The 20,666-nt window shown below is 39.9% G+C and overlaps 1 protein-coding gene across 1 annotated transcript in view; it reads right to left on the reverse strand.

Annotated features, from left to right (window-relative positions):
* Positions 1–20,666, reverse strand: part of hpse2 (heparanase 2) — a 47,129-nt gene that overhangs the window by 2,045 nt on the left and 24,418 nt on the right. The window contains exons 5-11 of the mRNA XM_019864669.1: positions 18,557–18,728; positions 14,780–14,827; positions 10,145–10,238; positions 9,578–9,684; positions 9,356–9,470; positions 4,124–4,269; positions 1,342–1,488 (exon numbers count right to left, since the gene is read on the reverse strand). Coding sequence (XP_019720228.1) covers positions 1,342–1,488; positions 4,124–4,269; positions 9,356–9,470; positions 9,578–9,684; positions 10,145–10,238; positions 14,780–14,827; positions 18,557–18,728 — 829 coding nt within the window. The remainder of the gene's footprint in view (positions 1–1,341; positions 1,489–4,123; positions 4,270–9,355; positions 9,471–9,577; positions 9,685–10,144; positions 10,239–14,779; positions 14,828–18,556; positions 18,729–20,666) is intronic.

A 20,666-nucleotide genomic window follows, 5' to 3' on the forward strand; every position in this document is an offset into this window, starting at 1 on the left:
AGTCAAGTTAAAAAAAAAAAAAACGATTCATCATGTTTGGATTATTATTCTTATACCAATTGTACACATGGGGGTGCTACTGCCTCTCCAATGAAATCCACTGTAGAGGACAAAATGACGTCAAGTATTATCAGGACAAAAAACGGTGTCATTTTAGTGCTTGTTTTTCTATACTTATATGCATATGATTCTTCAGCATTATTCTCTACTTTTAACATTTTTGCATTTTATACTAATATTAAAAATAATTACAGACTACAACCAAGTTAAAACGATCTGTTCACACACACAAAGGTAACATTTTATAAAAAAAAAAAAAGCATCTGTGAAGCAACGTCAATTTGCCTTAGCTTTGATGCAGCATGTGGGTATGACCACCATAAAAAAAAAAAACATTACTCAGACAATTTATAGACATCTGGTGGAAGAGCATTCTTCATAAAAATGTGGTCAAAGTAAAATTCTGTAGAAGTCTCATCATTTGTTTTCCCCAAAACCTAAAAGATGCTTGATCATTGTTTAAGAGATCCTGCCTGAGCCTCCATTAGGCTCTACCGTAAGTGCCGCAGAGCACACATGCAGACACAAGCGCATACACACAGAATTAGCGCACACATAAAAGTCAAGAGCAACGAAAGAAAAACTGACACAAATTTTTGAATTCTACAAATGATTAATGCAATAAAAAAATCTGAGATGGCTTGCAACAAGCAAACATTCCACACATCTAAAAAAACAGTCATTCAAAACTATGTAAAAGGGGATAAAAAGAGACGGAATATATCCATCCATCCATTTTCCGATCCACTTAATCCTCACAAGGGTCGCGGGGGGTGCTGGAGCCTATCCCAGACTCTTCGGGCAGTAGGCGGGGGACCCCCTGAACCGGTTGCCAGCCCATCGCAGGGCACACACACACTCACAATCATCCGCGTTCACACTCACACCTAGGGACAATTTGGAGTGTCCAATCAACCTGCCATGCATGTTTTTGGAATGTGGGGGGGAAACCGGAGTACCCGGAGAAAACCCACGCAGGCCCGGGGAGAACATGCAAACTCGGCCAGAGCCGGGATTGACAAATCAAGTGCAATGGTCCAAAATATTCTCATGGATAAATTACACTTGTAGGTCCCCAAAATTGACAGAAAAATAACCCCACAATAATCATTAGAATAAACTATAGTAAATTGGATTTATTACAACAATAAATGAAAAAAACTGCAAAGAATATTTTTAATTATATTTAACATTCAAATTAATTCTAAATGTGTACATTTTTATCAATCAATTGTTTTGATCATGCTGTTGATGTGTATGTGTGTGCACGTGTAGACTAACTTGGCTCTAAGTCCGTCGTTGCCGTAGGGCTGCAACAGGTACTGATGCACAGTATTGTTCCGTAGCGTAACTGCCAGCTTGATTTTCTTCCGCGAGCGATGTAAGTTGATGATGTAGATGGTGATGGAGCCCCTCATGTAGTTGTGGCTGGAATCAGTGAAAAAAGTGACGCGTTACTTTTGTTCATCTTCTGTCGCTACATTCACAGCAGATTCAGGGAATACATCTAACTGTATCGCTGTTGCCATCTGCAAAAGAGATCCGGTTACACAAGCCCTTGCCTTGGATAATAAACTTCGATAATTAAAGAAGACTACAAAGAGATGGTTTTCTTCCATAACTTTACTATCAATTCCAAAACAATTTCAAAGAATGTTCTTGATCCATGTTTGATCAAGATGAGCAGTGAAGATAATGTATTAGGACGGTGCCCAATTCTGTTACTATTTATCGAAAGCCAAGACAGCACAATTCAACTCGAAGCTCCCAGTGGAGGCTACAAAGCACGGGAACGGAACTGACCAGGCAGAGCAATTCCTATTTAAAAAAAAAAAAAAAAAAAAAGCCCCCAAACGATCACGACATACAAAAAAAAAAAAAGATTTTGCTTCATATTTTTTTCAAATAAAATCTCAAAGGGCCCCCGACCGGCAAAACCTACAGAAAGTCAAAGTTCGCATGAAGAGTGTGAACGTTACGGGCAACACGTCTTGGGTTACACAAACAGTGGTTGAGTCAAAGCACTGGGGACACAACCTGATACGGGGACCGGCCAAAGATAAATAAGTTTAACAGGAAGATAAGACAAACATGATCAAATCTAATAAGCGCTCCACATAAACAACCTCAGTTCTAGTGAGTACCACATGTCGGCTATGGGCCTCAGAGTCAATGCGCTCGCTCCACCAACATGGTTGCGTATAACTCAAATTTAATTTCTACTTGGACATTTATTTTTAATCATCGCTTGGTTACAGGGCAAGCCATTTATTTCATAAAGCTGATATCATAAAAAGACAAATACAAAAGCGAACACCGACTGTGTAAAAATTCTTTGAGATGGAGGCAGCGATTATGACCTCTCAGACCTTATAGAGGATGATGTTCTCAGATCTCCATACGGGGAACATAAACATGCGTTGTTAGCGTTTGATGTTGATGCACTGCTGGAAAAATGAAAAAGAATCCTAACCACCAAAAAGGGCTAAAAGGGCAGCGAAAGCCAAGTATCTGATCTTTTTAAACCGCTGACTGCCTGAGCATATTTAAGCTGTGTGCTGTCTAACATAGTGTGGTCACACCACCGTCCACTTGCAGACTTTGTAAAACCGCAACGTGACACACACAAAAAAACAAAAAAGAATGGAATGTGATCCAAGTTATCCACTGTTAGAACTACCTTGCTGTATACCATACTCTGCAACAGTGGTCCTCGTCCACCAGGCTGCTGACCAGTACTGGGCCACTCAGAGAATGAGCTCAAAATATTGTTGCGATCGTGCAGTTACGCAACGTGAAAAGTGTTTGAGTTCTAAAAGTTCCAAACGTCTGCGATGCTGTGAAGGAGTCTGAATGTGATTGGATGTGTCGGTGGGGGCGAGCGTGTGGAGGGGGAAGGACAAGGAGGGTCGCAGTTTAAAAGCTGCTTCAATGAGATTGTTTACTGATGACTGTTTGTCCACTTTTCATCATCTGTTTCATCGGAGTTTGTCCCAATAATGAGAGAGAAGAATATTCAAGAAAAAGAAGGCTGTCCTCAAGAGACAATATAAGCAATCTGACTTAAGTACCAAAGCTGCCTTGTGCAACAGTTTTGCAAATGAGGCAATGATGCCATCAAAATTGCTCCAGCACATGAAACCCAAGTACCTGGCATTAAAAGACAAGCATCGGGAGTTTTTTGGGAAGCGGGCGAGCGGGGGTGGAATGACCTCAAGACCGTACATTCAGCATGAATGAATTGTCTATTATCAATTTTCATTGCTTTCTATGCCGGTGCATCAAACTATGCCTTCAGGTGAAACTGCTCCATAGCGTAAAAGACGTTGGAAAGCGCTGTAAAATATGAGACCAGGTCTGACTGGCCAAGGTTATCCCACACAGACCAGGTGGTTTGCTGTAAGCAACTATTTTAACTATCTAACAGATATGAAACTTAAGCTCATCATTAAATTGGTTACGCAACTTCAGCCTGTTTACCACCTCAACCATCATGCCTCTGAAGTGCTTGAACATTCTTCCAGCATGTAAGTGAGCCCTATGGTGAGAGTAAAGCCGTAAATCTAGCCTGGTGCTGACAGCCCCTGGCCAGGGTTAAATGATAACCTTGAACAGGCCATGGTGGTACTCTTTATCTCCTCCCTGCACAGACTCCCTTATTGTCCCACCCCTTCAAATGGACCCCTCCAGCCAATCCGAGACGGAATAAAGGCGTAGCACACATTTCAGCAACTCTTTGACAGCGGAGAGGCACAACCCACACACCTGATAAGTGATACCCGTTAAGTTTTATAAGCTCGGAACTGCGAACGTGCGTGTGTCCGAGGCCTGCTCATTTATGGGAAAGTCAGTAGGCTGGCTGTGGACTATGTTGGTCCCGCAGATGCGCTGAGCTTAAGGTGTTTACAGGAGAAAGCAAGGAGCGGTAATGACGCAACTTGGTTTCAATCAGAATCTTCCACAACACTCCCGCAATGAATGCGTGCCCTGTTGCGTCAGCCTCAAGAACCAAATAACTGAATTTCACGTCCATTGCTTTGATTGCGTGCGTCGCAGCACATACTTGGAGTAACTGGTGCAGTGGGCGTAGATGCGCAGCTTGCCCCGTATGACTCGTCCTGTTCGCGGCTTCCTTTGCACTGTAGCGACCTGCACGGCTAAGACCCTCGGCCCCACTAGACGTTTGAAGACCAGGGAGAACCAGTAATCCTGAAAAGGGAAATACATCACACATACAGTACATTACTTCTAGGATTTGTCGCCCCACGTTGAGACGTAATTATGCGTGTCAATTTTGAAGGACTGGAATGGAAAAGAAGGATTCCGGTGAGGCGCATTTGTTTTTTGTTTTTTTTTTGGCAAAAGTCCAAGAGCAAGTTGCATGCCTCACAAAAGAAATAATGTGGAATTTTTTGACACCTGAAGCAAATTGGCTCATGTGATATGTCACATTGCAACTCCCCACTAATTTGGAATCGATTGTCTCAATGATGACTTTTTAAAAAACTAAATATATTGATTGCTGTATTCATTCATTGCTGTTCTCTCCGTGGAGAACACAGGCTCAACACCTCTCCAAGAGCCCCTGAACAACATGTGTTGCCCAGGAAGTTCCCATGCAATCCTGCATATGGCAACATTTAGGGGCTTATTTTTTTCCAAGCAGACTAACTTAATTTGCTGCTGAATCATTGGAAGAACCAGAAGGACACAATATAGCGCTGGCCACGGGCAGCGGGATGCCTGAAGTGCTGTACTCTACGTTGTGAATACCAAAAAGTTTAAATTGTGAGTCTCAGCATGGCAACTCATACAGTTCACATATGGTCTTGCAAGATGGTCAATGTGACCATCTCATATGACGTAATGACAAATGCAAAAGCACCTGTTTGGCTTTATGACAAGGAGACAACCGCCACGCTGATCTTCACATTGAAATGATGGACAGGTAGTAAATTCTTGACAAGTAATGCCCCTGGGGAGGTAACACTACTCAACAGAAAACAACCAAACACCAGCTGCACAGCTAAAGGACGCGCACTTTGGCAATAAAATAGCGCACCTAAAGTTTTAAAGCAAAGTATTGTAAATAAATAAGATGTGCTGTGCGGATTATTTTCTATAGAATGACGCACGGTGACGGTAACACTATCCAACCACCACCTTGGTTTTCTTTCTCCATTTTGTGTCTGTCAGGCTTCTTCTAAGGCGGTCTTTTTTTTTTTAATGTATTTATGGGGTTGCTTATTTGCAAACTTTGTGCCTCGGCAATTCATCCGTCTGGTCATGAGTGACGTCCGACGGAGAGAACACTTACAAAACACTACAGAAATTGCACACATCTACGCACAGGATCACAACATGCGAGTGCTTGCCTTGGGTTTGAGACCTGACCTGGAGTAAAAATATGGAACTCGGTAGTGGCTATTGGAAAGGTGCCAGTCCGCTTCCTGAGCACCGCGGAGATGCCCTTAAGCATCGAGCCGCCGCGCTAGTGTAGCTTGCGACACCCATTCCTGCGAGCCCATTGAATCCATTGTGAATGCGTGTGGATTACGTGTGTGCACACATTTGCGTGAATTCCATGTAACAAAAATAAAAAGAGTGTAAAAGTGAACGTCCCCTCTGGGAATGAACAAAGTATCATCATAAAAAAAATTATTGTGTTTACTTAGAACCACACGCTTGATGTTTTGGCAGATCTAAAAATGTACCTCAGATTACAGGATCTGGGAATTCTCAAAGCACCTGTGGATGAAGACAGGAAGGAGCAAATTGTAAAGAAAGAAAAAGAGAAGTGTGGGATAACTCCATAAAAAAAAAGGGGACTGCAGAAGTGGCTGAGTCACTCAGTGATGGAAGAAGGGTTTGGACATCTACTTTACCTAAAGGGAAAGGAAGGGCCAGGTCATAAATTTCTAGTCCACAGGACAAGTTGGCCCTGCAGTGAATTTTCTCAGCAGGTAGGCCAGCGCAGCCTTTAGAAGCCCCGCAACTTTAAAAGCATTGTGATCCTAGCGGGAGGCCACCAGTCCAAGAAAAATAATGGACACGGAGAAGAAATAAAAAAAGAAATGTCATTTTCATTGTTTATGATCTCATAGCTGAAGTGAGTTTCAAAAGGGTGGATCCAATCAAAAAAGGAAAAAGGAAAGTTTTGAAGAAGAGTGTTGCTTCTGAGCCGAATGACAGAAGATGTTATCGGAACCGGGATTTTGGAGTGCCAAAGTCTATTCTTTTCCTATTCCTGAAAGCTAAAAGAGAACAAATGTCTTTGATGTTTCATTGCACGCAAAAGTAAATCTTGACATGTCATCTTTCTCTTTGCTCGATAGGAAACGAAATAACTTCACTCGCATTTGCAATTTGTGATTTTATGACTCTTTCAATGTATATGTATTGCTCAGCAAAATGGTTTAAAATCAGTGTTTCACCACTTTAAAGGAACAACTCTACCAAATTAACAATGGTTGTGTGCAAAATGACTTGCAGTAAATACTTCAGGTAGGCACATTATTAAGGCAGTGAAACGGCATTTGTCCTCACCGGGTAGAAGAGATTAAATGGTGGAAAAATGTAGGAGAGATTGATTTTTATTATCTGAAATACAAGTACTCCATATTTCAGCATGTTTTTGGATATCCGTCATACGCGCTCGTGTATCTGAATCTCAGGTTGCATTTCTCTCAGTTGGGCCAAAGTGATGCACAGAGAGAGGCACCCATTTGTGATGGAGGGTACGGGGGATGGGGGCGGGGAGGCAGTGACACTGTCCTGAGTTACTGACAAAGGGCTAAGGTTACATAGCGTTTCGCCCCGCGTCTAACCACTCATCACTGCTAAACGCCTTTCATCTCAGCTAATAGCTCCCACGGGAAAAACCGAGAGGTGCAATCCAGGAGGAGACTGGACTGGCTCTGGTAGAGGAAGCTGCAAAATTATTCGGCTCCTTCTGTTACTCCAAACGGGAGGATAGACACTAATTGTGCGGAATACCATTGAGTAGGGTCCCTCAAATAAAAGTTCAAGTGGTCCAGTTCAGTAAATTGTTTCACCCCCAAGGGCTGGTCCATCACAACGCAGCACGTAATACACTTCTACATTTTTTTCTCTCACCAACTGAATGTCAAAATTAATGCAACAATATTTTTGAAATACTAAACACTTTAATATACATTAAAGGCTCCAAATAAAACGGACATGCTTTTTAAAATGCTTCAAAATGGAAAATAAACACAAGACAGACCATATTAATTTTTTCAGAAAAATTGCTAGGTTTGCGAGACTGAGCATTACCAAAAAAAAAAAAAAAGATTTCAATGCTTTTTTTCTGCCGTTTTCTTCTTCTAAAGCAGGCATTATTTGTTGAACTTGAAGTTTCTTTCTTGGATTTATCCACTCACTACTGGCAAACACTCACACACTCAACTCGCAAAGTTGTTCTGAATAAACGATTTGATTGGCTGTGTCATGTCATGTGGTTATTATAACATGTGAGAGTGGTGTATTTACCACAAAAACAATCAAAAAGCTGCCGGAAGACTATGCGGAATTAAACAACGCAACAATTAATCCCCCCCAAATTGCGCTGGTCAAATTACAATCATTCGGCACAAACCTTGCGGTGGTCTGGGCCAGTATAGGAGGGCATCTAGGACCAGATGGGAACTAGCATTCACCTACTGAGGAAGGACCTCAGCATGATAAAAAAAAAAACCACTTACTGGTAAAGGGTTAAAATGCTGGTCCACAAGATGCGTGTATCCGTAATCAAAGAATGAGTGACGCAAGACTACATCAATTCCCTGAACAGCAGCCATGCCCAGCGTGTTCGCCCACCTAGTATATGAGACACACAATTAAGAAAAAAATAATATAAAATAACAACATTGCTTCAACATGCATGTAATTCTTTCATGACTCATAGCGTTAAGAATATTACTGACAGGAAAGCGGCAGCAAATGTATCCGAGAGATTATTGATGCCTCCTGACCAAGCTGGGCCCAGTCCACCGAGCCACACCTTCTTACCAGGTGCATGCGTGCTCACCACCTGCCACAAAAAGTACATACACAGGTGTCAATAGATTCATTTTGTACAAATAGATTTTTGTGGTAAACGTTAGAAACACGCCACTTGTGTATTAGAATGTATGTAAAGTGAAACTTGGAGTTTCAAATAAGGATTATTACAACAAGACAGAATGGACGAAACAAACAGCTCCCGGAAAATAAACATAGACCCGCACAATATTGTTGTGTGATCATGTCAAACTCTACTGGGATCCTATCCACCATTTTAAATCCCGTCTCCTCATAACATAAGATGACTTTCAAAACTGCACCAGGAAGTTACCGGTACATGACGAAAAACTCCACTTGAATTAATCTGAGTAAATGTTTACTTGGTTTGGTGCTACTCCTTTGACTAATATTGTGGTTAAAGTAGACTCCAAAAATTCCTACATTTAGCACACAATCAATTACAACCAACTTTTCAGAAATACCAGTACCTTGGCAACTTTCGTCATCTGTTCTCTCAGCGCATCTAATAAACGTGTTTTTAAGAAATCCTCCACTTTTTTCACTCCGCCATCCTGGAAATAACTGTGGAACACATACAATTGAACTGTAAAACAATACAAAACAATCACAGAAAACGTCGAGCTTCATTTCTCTGCATTCTAGAAACTTGACGGAGTGTGATCTCATTTGCTGGGTATGCGGTTGCTGGATGACATTTTCAATATAGATTTACAAACCACAACTGCTTTCGGACTGCAACTTGGAGAACCAAAATAGTGGTAATATGACTTTTAGAAGGTTGCCCTGTTTCGCAATGACTGGGATGACCAGCCACTAAGAATCTAATTTGAAGCCAGATTGTGGGACTGGGACATAAGTCCGTTTTCTTCTTCTAAAGCAGGCATTATTTGTTGAACTTGAAGTTTCTTTCTTGGATTTATCCACTCACTACTGGCAAACACTCACACACTCAACTCGCAAAGTTGTTCTGAATAAACGATTTGATTGGCTGTGTCATGTCATGTGGTTATTATAACATGTGAGAGTGGTGTATTTACCACAAAAACAATCAAAAAGCTGCCGGAAGACTATGCGGAATTAAACAACGCAACAATTAATCCCCCCCAAATTGCGCTGGTCAAATTACAATCATTCGGCACAAACCTTGCGGTGGTCTGGGCCAGTATAGGAGGGCATCTAGGACCAGATGGGAACTAGCATTCACCTACTGAGGAAGGACCTCAGCATGATAAAAAAAAAAACCACTTACTGGTAAAGGGTTAAAATGCTGGTCCACAAGATGCGTGTATCCGTAATCAAAGAATGAGTGACGCAAGACTACATCAATTCCCTGAACAGCAGCCATGCCCAGCGTGTTCGCCCACCTAGCATATGAGACACACAATTAAGAAAAAAATAATATAAAATAACAACATTGCTTCAACATGCATGTAATTCTTTCATGACTCATAGCGTTAAGAATATTACTGACAGGAAAGCGGCAGCAAATGTATCCGAGAGATTATTGATGCCTCCTGACCAAGCTGGGCCCAGTCCACCGAGCCACACCTTCTTACCAGGTGCATGCGTGCTCACCACCTGCCACAAAAAGTACATACACAGGTGTCAATAGATTCATTTTGTACAAATAGATTTTTGTGGTAAACGTTAGAAACACGCCACTCGTGTATTAGAATGTATGTAAAGTGAAACTTGGAGTTTCAAATAAGGATTATTACAACAAGACAGACTGGACGAAACAAACAGCTCCCGGTAAATAAACATAGACCCGCACAATATTGTTGTGTGATCATGTCAAACTCTACTGGGATCCTATCCACCATTTTAAATCCCGTCTCCTCATAACATAAGATGACTTTCAAAACTGCATCAGGAAGTTACCGGTACATGATGAAAAACTCCACTTGAATTAATCTGAGTAAATGTTGACTTGGTTTGGTGCTACTCCTTTGACTAATATTGTGGTTAAAGTAGACTCCAAAAATTCCTACATTTAGCACACAATCAATTACAACCAACTTTTCAGAAATACCAGTACCTTGGCAACTTTCGTCATCTGTTCTCTCAGCGCATCTAATAAACGTGTTTTTAAGAAATCCTCCACTTTTTTCACTCCGCCATCCTGGAAATAACTGTGGAACACATACAATTGAACTGTAAAACAATACAAAACAATCACAGAAAACGTCGAGCTTCATTTCTCTGCATTCTAGAAACTTGACGGAGTGTGATCTCATTTGCTGGGTATGCGGTTGCTGGATGACATTTTCAATATAGATTTACAAACCACAACTGCTTTCGGACTGCAACTTGGAGAACCAAAATAGTGGTAATATGACTTTTAGAAGGTTGCCCTGTTTCGCAATGACTGGGATGACCAGCCACTAAGAATCTAATTTGAAGCCAGATTGTGGGACTGGGACATAAGTTTGCAATTGGAGGGAACGAAGTTTCAAATTGCAGCTAAACAATGCAATAGTGGTTCTGCGCGCGCATGTGTGCGCGTGCGTGCGAGTGTGTGTGTGCGCGCGTGTGTGCGTGTGTGTGTGTCTAAGGTACAGAATGAGCATACGGATATCTGATTGGAATATAAAATTAAATGACTTCTATGTTTTCCAAACTTTGTAAAACTGCAGTTTATCTTTTGGATTGTATTTTGTTCCATTTGTAATAAACATGAGCCATACTCGTTAAGATTAAAAAGCATGATGATCCACAGTAGCAATTTTTTATAAGCAAGTGATTGTTTTACTTCACTAATAAAACAGACAAACATCAACATAAACACAAAATGATGACAAAAATCCAGTCAGAATTTAACAACATGGAGGAACAATAGAGAGCTGTTTATCTGGTTATTGGACGCCATTTTTGAGACCGTTTTTTTCTTTTAGCAGCACCACAGTAATAAAAGCTATTAATAATAGTTTCTGCTGTGTGACGCCAATTTCCCATTCTTATATTTTAGAACTGAAGAGAGAAACTAAGAAAAAGGACATAGATTCCTCAGTCAGATCCATAAATCAAATTGACAATGTTAATGAAGCTAGTGAAGCAGAGAGAAAAAAATGGCTCATTACAATTACAGCATCAAAGAATTCCTGGCTTTCAAACAGCTTTACTTTGGAAAAGCCAATGTCCACATGCCAGTGATGTGCTAGATGTGGAGTGACACGCGGTTTCTCTCGCATGACGGTTTACTGTCGCAGTTTAAAATACTATTAGGTTCAATAGTAAAATAATAATAATCAAATGCTTTGAATGTATAATTGGCAAACACTTGAATCACTTCAGAGGGACCTACGGCCTCGTGAGAGCATTTGATCTGGCCGACTGTGCAGTTTTAAATTGAAAAGAAAATCAGCAGAATCTGCACAAAAACATTCAAAGCCACATATTTTCATAATATATATTACACCCTTCATTCAATCTTTGCCTGATTTTTTTTTCCATCTTGATTTATATGGCCCTCAGTCAACTTACAAAGAAAAGAAAAAAACAGCCCCTGATGGGAAAAGTTCCCCGCTGCTCCTTTTTTGGTGTGATGAGTGTTTCAAGTCATTATTTTGAAAACTAAGGAGAGATGAAAATGTTAAATCATGTATTTTTAAAACGAACAAAGCAAAACATATCTTTTGCTTTAAGTTGTTTTGACATACTGTATGTATAAAAAACAACAGCATGTCATTGTAATATCAGCTTTCAGTAAACGTACAGAGCTGCACTTTTCAGACTCAAGAGAACATTATTTAAATGTTAATGGCAAATAACATACAGTAAATACAAAAAAAAAAACAACAACAACAACAAAACAAGGAAATGGGCAAGAAATGTCATTTGGGAAGTAAGAGAGGACAAGACTAATTTTATTTAAAACTGAAGAATTTCTGCCCGGTTTCCAATGTGGCGTTTGTGTTGAGTTCAATTTAGTTGATGTTGTTTGTTTACTTGGCTATGAACGGCTGTTTTCTTTCTTTTTCTTTCTTTTTTTTTTCCTGATTGATATACATTGTATTTGATATATTTAGGACTAGGATTTGCTTCCTTGGCATTATTTAAAAAAAAAAACAAAAACAGGCCTCTGCACCACAAATGCACTGCTGCTTGCAATTAGAGCTCATATTAAGTGTGCGTTCAGGGGCCACTACACAGCAAATAGGAAGCAAATTTGTCCCGTTCACTTTTTTCGCTCATATTTTCACAAAGCTAGACGGCAATGTAGCAGTCAAGACTTAACAAGGTCAAAGGGCCTAACTGGAGGTTGGCGGCTGATTGGAAGTTTGTTCTGCCCTTTGAACGCCGTTTTAAAGGGCTATAAATGTCACATCCTGTTTTGTTTGCTTGTTCCTGCGTGTTCCTCTATATTGCAGTTTCCCTGCGTTTCCCCGTGTTGTTGGGCGAAAGCACCCGCGTCACACCTGCTGGTGATAAAGGTTTTTAGGCACGGGTGACACAGCAGAAAGGCACTGAAAAGTTGTTTATCACCAGTGCCTACCTCTTGTATTGTGTCTTGCCTAGAAGTTACTTTTGTCTGTAAGTACAAGCATGTTTTTTCTGTTTTATTCATCTGCCTTGTGCAGTTTACAGTTTGATTTTAGCTCGCTAGTTCTTCCTGCTGTGGCTTCCGTCCACCTTCTTTATTTGGTGGAATGAAGACAAAAGCATAGCACATTGGGCTGCCAGGGATCTTTTAGAGACTGCTGATTGTGTGAAAATAGTCTTTGGAACGTGAATCGCCAATCTTCACTCTTTGGAACATGAATCACAAATCTTCACTTTCGATGTTCAAGTGCGCATGCATAACTTACTGAGCACAAGTAGAATTTAGAACTACAGCAATGCTGTGGCTTCCGTCCACCTTCTTTATTTGGTAGGATTACTTATTTTGTTCTCAGGTAGACCTTTATTTGTCATGTCGCTTTTTATGTAGTCGTTGGTTTATGTGCATCTCACTTGCCAAAAATGAAAAAAAAAAAAAAAAAAAAAAAAAAAAAAAAAACAACAAAAAAAACCAACGAAAAACTTTTTAACCCTGCCAATGTCTGTTGTGTTTGCTTTGGGTTCCTACCACTTGCTTCTGTGAACAATATCATTGACTTCTTTCAGTGTAGAAATAAAACTGATAACGGGCCCTCCACAATATTTTCTGCTGAAAAATTATTTTCCACTCCTGGTCTTATGTCAAATATATATGAATTTTAAAAAAGATACATTACATCAGAATAAAATGATTTGTTGCAGATGGAAGAAAAAACCTGAGTTAAATTCAAAATTAAAATACATAATTCAACTTCAAATATTTAGTGTTTACAAAAAAAAAAAACGGTTTTCTTCAAAAATTAACATGACACATTCGATAGCTCGCTTTTTTTCTCTCTCATACACGGGCACTTATTTTTAATCCAAAACACGACACAAAGAAAAATTGCCCTTGAAAAAAAAAAAAAAAAAATACACACACACACACACACACACACACACACACACACACGCACACACATACACACACTAATTCAAACAATCAGCTGATTTATCGCTCAAAAGGTAAAAGTAATCCATCTGAAAAGGAGTGAAAACAGTTTGTAATACAATAACGGCAATTAATTCATAAGTTAAACAAATGACATTGGAAGAGAAAACCTCTCAGACCGACAGACCGTTTCAAATGTAAGATTGTGAAAACTAAGTCGCACAGGGAAAAAAAGGGCATTGAAATGACCACAGCATTTGAAAAGTACTGTACAAAGCAACTCATGGCAGCTGCACTGCAGTGAAATGCATATCAGAGACGTGCTAATGAGTGTGCTCCAAGTTTATTAGTTTAGTTCCTCTGGTAGACATGAGAGTTTCTGTCATGCACGCTGGGAAGACTGGAATCTGGAGCTTTCGTATAAAACTGCCTAATTGACAGAGAGAATGAGCTGGAACATATGGTTTGATTTTAACAGTGTGGGTGGTGTTTTTGTAAGCTCTACTGACAAGCCCTTCCTCCTTCCGTTTCTTCTTTTTAGACCTGACTTTCGCCTCACTGACCGTACATTCACGCAAGGTGGGTCTGTTGTTCTGCATACACACGTGTGCAAAGAGACAGGAGTTATGCATTCCTAGAATGTGTGTAATAGGCAAACGACAGGCGTTACTAATTTAACACAAACTGTAGGATGTTTCGCCTTCTTTTTTCCAGCACCACAATATTCGCGGTTCTTCACAATGTAACTCAATTTCGCAGTAAGAAAACAGAAATGTCTGGCTATGACTACAAATGATGTTTTTGGGTTTTTTTTTTTAATTCAAGGTTACTTTGGCAGGATATCTTCTTGTTTGAGGAAGCCAAAATTAAGACTTTTCAAGGCCGAGGCACATCATTATCCATGAATTGGAGCTGAAAATGCTGCGAAATAATTAATATACCCTCCAACACTTCAGCAACATTTTATTAACATTTTGTGAATTTTTTTTTTTTTTTTGTGACCAATTGTGTCTCGGAAATTCTTACCAACTTTGACCAGTTGAGTTAATTGTGTGTAATTTTTAAGAATAACTAGCCAATCATTTTGGAAAATCCAATTGCAGACATTGTCACGATCTGCAGCAACATCGTAAAGGGAACGGTCTGTGTATTCTGTCAATGTCAATGGGAGTCAAAAGAGGAAAAATGGGGTAAAATACCTACTGTTGCCACGTAACTGCATCAATAACAGAGCCGGCATCTTTCATGAATCTGAAAATAAGAAAAAAACAAAAACAAATTAAGCACAACCAATCTGAACGGAACGTAATTTAAATGTCTCACACTGATTCACAACATGGAAACATTTCTGTGCAAGCGCAATTAAGTTCCCCAACCTAAAAAGTGGAAGAACACTTAATAGGGCCATTTGCTGTTGAGGATACTTTAAAACATTCAATTGCTTCCAGGAGCTTTTCTACAAATGGAAACGCGGAACTTTTTGTACTGATATATGTATATGAGGCGGTGCTGCCACCATTTGGATGGTATTTATTTTAGGTTATTTAAAGTTTAATGCTCACAACAATTGAGATATCAAGCAGTGTTATCATTGGCACAGTTAGTTAATAAATGAAACAAGAGAAAATTGTAGATACAGTATACGGTCACACACTACTCCCTAATGTCTTTTTAGTTGGTCTGTTATTCTGGGCCTGTACAGTGGAAAATCAAGTTGCGAATCCTCCTTTTTACATACAATTACCACTACTTATGTACTATTTTCGATATATGAATGGACTTTGGCATGGACAAGCGAATGGATCTATGTTCTAATTCTTCTTGCAATGCGTAACCATCCTTGACAACGTGCATAACACTGATTTGAAAACTAGCCATATCCCTCTGCCGCTGAGGGCGGAAGCTGTTGCATATATAGGCAGAGGTTCACAAATCGCTGCTGTGTTTGTGATGGCCAAAAATTATTTTATTTTCGTCCCAAAAAACATATTTAAAGTCCATCCATCCATTTTCTAATCCACTTATCCTAACGAGGGTTGGTGGCATACTGGAGCCTATCCCAGCAGTCTTCAGGCAATAATACATCCTGGACTGATTGCCAGCCAATCACAGATCTATTTAAAGTGTGTAAGTTATGTACTATAATGTAGCGTTATTTTTAATTAAAAGAACAGGTAGCCGTCCCCGCTTGTTGCGAGGTAGTTCAACCTGCTTACAATACATTCATTCACTCAATCAAAGATGCCAGAAGCAGCTGCGTTGAATGAATGTGGAAGGTGGTCCCCTGATGACAGGCAGGTTGAACTTTTCCCAAGGACATAAATAAAGCGCAAAACAGTCTGAATGGACCTTAACAAAAGGGAAACTGCCAAAACGAGTGTTATGGGATTCGCTTGTCGTACAGATGCAGAAGGATCTGTGCTCTTCCTCTCACGTTTTGTAACCGGGCTATACATATGTGCTGTTGTTTCAATTTGTATTAGACAAAACAAATGAGAAAAAGCATTTGTTGGTGATATGGTAAGTGAGACAATATAACAATTATTAAAAGAATGATCAAAAGAAATTTGATCAAACCACACACCGTTTAAAAAAAAGGTAAATATAACTTAATTTGGGGCCTGAAACGGATTAATTGCATTGCCATTCATCTCAATGGGAAATATTACCTCGATTTATAAACATTTCAAGTTACAAACAGGCTCACGGAATCAAATAAGAAAAACAAAGATTGGTTGAAAATAATGCTATTCATCCATTTCCGCTACTGCTCAACCTAAGTGACTTTGGATCAAAGGCAGGCAACAACCTGGATTGCTCACAAGTTAAGATCAAACCAAAATGGCCGAGTACCAATGTACTTAAAAAATGAAATGATCTATGAAAAGGCCCAAAACATTGAGCCCAAATGTAATTCAAAACTCCAAAGGCTCCCTCCATTGTTGAGTCTTTCAGTGTGAGCATTTGCAGTCGCCTTGTACCAAACACTAATGATTCCATATTTGGGGCGTAATAGCTTGTCAGACATGCTTGAATGTGTATTTCTAAACATCAGACACACACACAACTTTCGCCTCGCTGGCTTGTTTAGTCTGTCCAGTTCGGCTATTTGGATAGTTAGCAGCTCCCAGTCTAAATCAACGTTAGCTTTCCGACACCAGAACGGCCCTCGTAAGAGTGTCAAACACACTAGAATCACCTCGTTGTTAAACTTGACACACACGACATAAAGACACCCCAGCCTTCTTCGCTCTCAGACTCCTCCTCCGGTTCTCGCATTTATCATCCACATCCTTCCTATCGCCAACCGCTCACCAGTCGCTCAAACACACAGTTTTTTATTTGCGAGTAAATTGAACCTGTCAGAAACAAACAGCTGCTGCTCTTAACGTCCTTGTTGATCTAAGTCGCTTGAGCGAAGGGAGGCTTGTATCAAATTCGTCCCTTCCAAATACCTGTCAAAATGCGGGTGGCGGCAGAGAAGAGGCAGATTCAGGCTGAGATATGCACAGACAAACTCTTCCTGTGTTTATCTGCACGCATGATTTTATTACGGCTTTACCAATGCCGTTAAACTTTATGGGCTCTGTTGCGTTGTTCCAATTGTTTATTTAACAGTGCGAGTTGAAGCCTAGCGATAACAGGCCAATGCTTCCACTGCACTTATTTGGTCGTTAGAAAACTCGCATAAATGTGACTGGTTGCAGCTGGGACATCTTTCCATCCAACCACACTACAGGGTACAGGCACTCTGTTGACCAAAACAGCCTCGCCAATGTGGTTTTAATGTCATTTGCATTTTAATCCCAGCACCATGGGCACTACATTCTGTCTTAATATTTTTGTCTTGAAACCTGACTCACATTTTAAAATGTTTTTCTTTGATTCATTAATCATGGGCAACACTTGAACCTCTTTTTTTTATGGATTTTTTTTTATGGACTTTGAAAAAACAAAGCTTCATAATAGAATTACATTTGACAGGAGTATAGCAACATTTTTGTCATGATCATGTTCTCTTAGTGTACAGCAGGTGGCAGAGGCGTTCCCGGTTTTCCTGCTGCGCACCTGTCTGGCATCACAATTATTGGGACTCTTTCAGGAGCTTGTGGACCCACGTCAAGCTGTCGGATAATTTCGCCTTGCTCAAGTCATTGTTCATGTGCATTTCGTCTAGCGTCTAGACACTCTCTTATTACTCTCGTTCCGTTTTTGGCTCTAGCCTTGATTTATGTTTTCTCTGTTCAATGACCGATGCCTCTTCCAGGATAATCAGTGCAAAACAGATGGGTGGATTTAATAATACTGTCATTGTTGAATAGAAAGCTTTTCCAAATGTCTAAAAAAAAAAACACACAAAAAAAAAAAAAAAACATTCTTTGAAAACATTAACATTCTGGATCTTAATACTTTAGCACTTCCAACCACACAATCATTTTAAAATTATTATTTTTTGATTATTTAAACCACCGTCTCATGTGTGGTGTATGTTATGATACTTTTTGTGCCAAAGTATCGGTTCACAGATTTAGAAACAAGAAAGCTTGTCAATATTATTATATCTGACAGGAGACTAACAAATCAAATGTTTTGAGAACCTTGTTAAAGAAAAACTACATTTTTCAAAGTTATGGTATCATCCAGAGTAAAAATGTTCAGTAAAGTAAGCAGTCAAGTTTGCCTTATTTCCTTACCTCTCTTAAGTAAAAATGTATGACACTGAATAGCCACCGTAGTGTGAATTAATCAGCAAGCACAGTTAGATAATCCTGCAGCTCTAATTTAGTGTTGGAGCAAAAGGTGAGACGTTGTGCCGACACGCTGTAAATCAGGTGACACCTCGTTTAGGCTGACATGATATAACTTGGGCTGAGACGCTCAAACGGGCCATCCAGAAAGACATAAACACATGTGTGTGACTGCGCGTGCATCTGTCTCAAGACCAATGAAGCTTCCGTAGTGTGTGTAATCTTGACTGACCCGTCCAGAAGTAGAATGGCATTCCTCCGGGGTCTTCCGGCATTAGGGCCATAAAGGTGAGCTCGGTTATAGTAGCGCACAGATTGCAGCAGGGTCCGCAGCTGGGTGTAGTCCTGAGCCAGCTGGGTACTGTTGATGGCACGGCCCACCATGCTGCGGTAGGCATTGGGTTCTGGGAGGAAAACAGGCACAGTTAACATAAAGAGTGTAGAATATTGTTCTTGCATTCTGGTTTCTTTGAGAGCAGCCAGCAAAAACATGACGAGAAACTCATTACAAGTGGCGAGATGAACTCAACGTCATGGAAAAAAAAAAACAAATGAAATGAGTGCACTGGTTTAACCCAAAACACAGGAGACAAAACGTGTTGTTTAAACGTTGATGAAATACTCCTATAAAGAGCATTATCATTATGTGTCTACGTATTTATCTGTTGTTTACGAGGTTCGGTCCAGACGGTTTTACGAGCAACAGCCTTTGCAATTCCCCTCCATAAATGTTCACTGCATCTGCACAATCTATTTTAAATAGCTTCTTTCGCCATGGTACACGTCTTCACGCAAAGATTTGACATGGTCAAATCAACGCATTCTGCACGGTCTTCAGTCAACCGCCGAGGATAACATAAAAGGTCCAAGCGGGAGCTGTGTGGCAGATGAAAATCAAGTAGAAGGAAAAATATGTCTTAAATGTCACACAAATGTTTAACACTGACCTGTCATAATGCAGGTGGTGAGAATGCCACGGGTGTGTTTTGCTTTTATTCCTTTTAGGACATGAAGTTGGTCAAAAAAAAAAAAAAAAAAGATGAAAACTATGACACAGAAGTTACTCTTGAAATAAGTGGCGTCATTCATAGCGAGTGAAAATGTAGACAGCGCCAGTATTTGTGCGGTAGCCGGCAATTGGGTAGCAGCCATGTTATACTGTATGTGTGTGTTAAGTGTGAACTTTTTAGATCACGTTTCATTTCGTTTTATGCTTTAAGACAGCGGTTTGAGTGTGCTTCAGTTCCTCTCCTTATGTGCGGAGCACAGATGAGGACTCGCGGGTCTTCCACATTCCTCATGTGAACTTACAATTAACCCCTGAAATACTGGACTAACATGTTTAAAAACCCTTTCAATCATTTTGCCATTAAAAAAAAAAAAAGAAAGAAAACTGAAAAAACAAATACTGAAATTGACACAGGATTTCCAAATCAGGCCAGACAATTAATAAATGAATGCAAGCCAATAATGAAAAAACAAGGGGAAAAAAAACATACTTGTAAAAGATTGTTTAAAAAAAAAAAAAGAAAAGAAAAAAGGCTGAAAGCAATGATATTTAATAAACCCTTCTCTCCAACAAGCCATGTGTAGGCCAGGACAGGAAATATTTGTGAATTGACAGCACTGCAAAATCAAACAGGACACAAAGCAAGATCTGGACAATGTCTTTGCAAAAAATAACAATCAATTGTTTAGTCAGGGTGCTTCTCTACCCACAACAGTCGGCCACAAGATTTTCCCAGTCGTAAATAGTAATCTCAATAGCCTCCATGTCTCTCTTGCAGAAAAAAAATCTGGAGTGCAAATGAGCAGCCGATGTGTCGTTTATCATTGGACAATTCTCCATAGAAGATATTGTTCATGATACTTCAAATAGTTAATGAAAAGTGTCTTATTAAAATAATAGTACCGTATTTTCCGCACTAAACGGTGCGCCTAAAAGCCTTCCATTTTCTTAAAAGCTCACAGCGCGCCTTAAAATCCGATGCGCTTTGTGTATGGTCATTACGGTAATATTTCCACCCCAAAATGGCTCCTTGCTCGAGGCATGCTGACAACGCAGAGTTCAAACTTAAGGTGATCGGTTACGCAGTTGAACACTGAAAAAGAGCAGCGGCAAGAGAGTTCAACGTTAATGAGTCAATGTTATAACTTGCTGTTGGTTAAGTGAACTGTGTCGCTGTTTTACTAAATACGTTTTACTGACATCTGATTGTTCTGTTGGTGTTTCCTTGAGCTTAGCTCCATCTAGTGGATGCATTGTAGATTGCGTCTTAAAATGCAGTTCGCCCAGTGTATGAAAAAAATTATAAAATAGGCCATTCATTGAAGGTGTGCCT

The sequence above is a fragment of the Hippocampus comes genome, unplaced genomic scaffold, assembly GCF_001891065.2.
Source record: "Hippocampus comes isolate QL1 unplaced genomic scaffold, H_comes_QL1_v1.1 scaffold108, whole genome shotgun sequence".
Classification (NCBI taxonomy): Eukaryota; Metazoa; Chordata; class Actinopteri; order Syngnathiformes; family Syngnathidae; genus Hippocampus; species Hippocampus comes.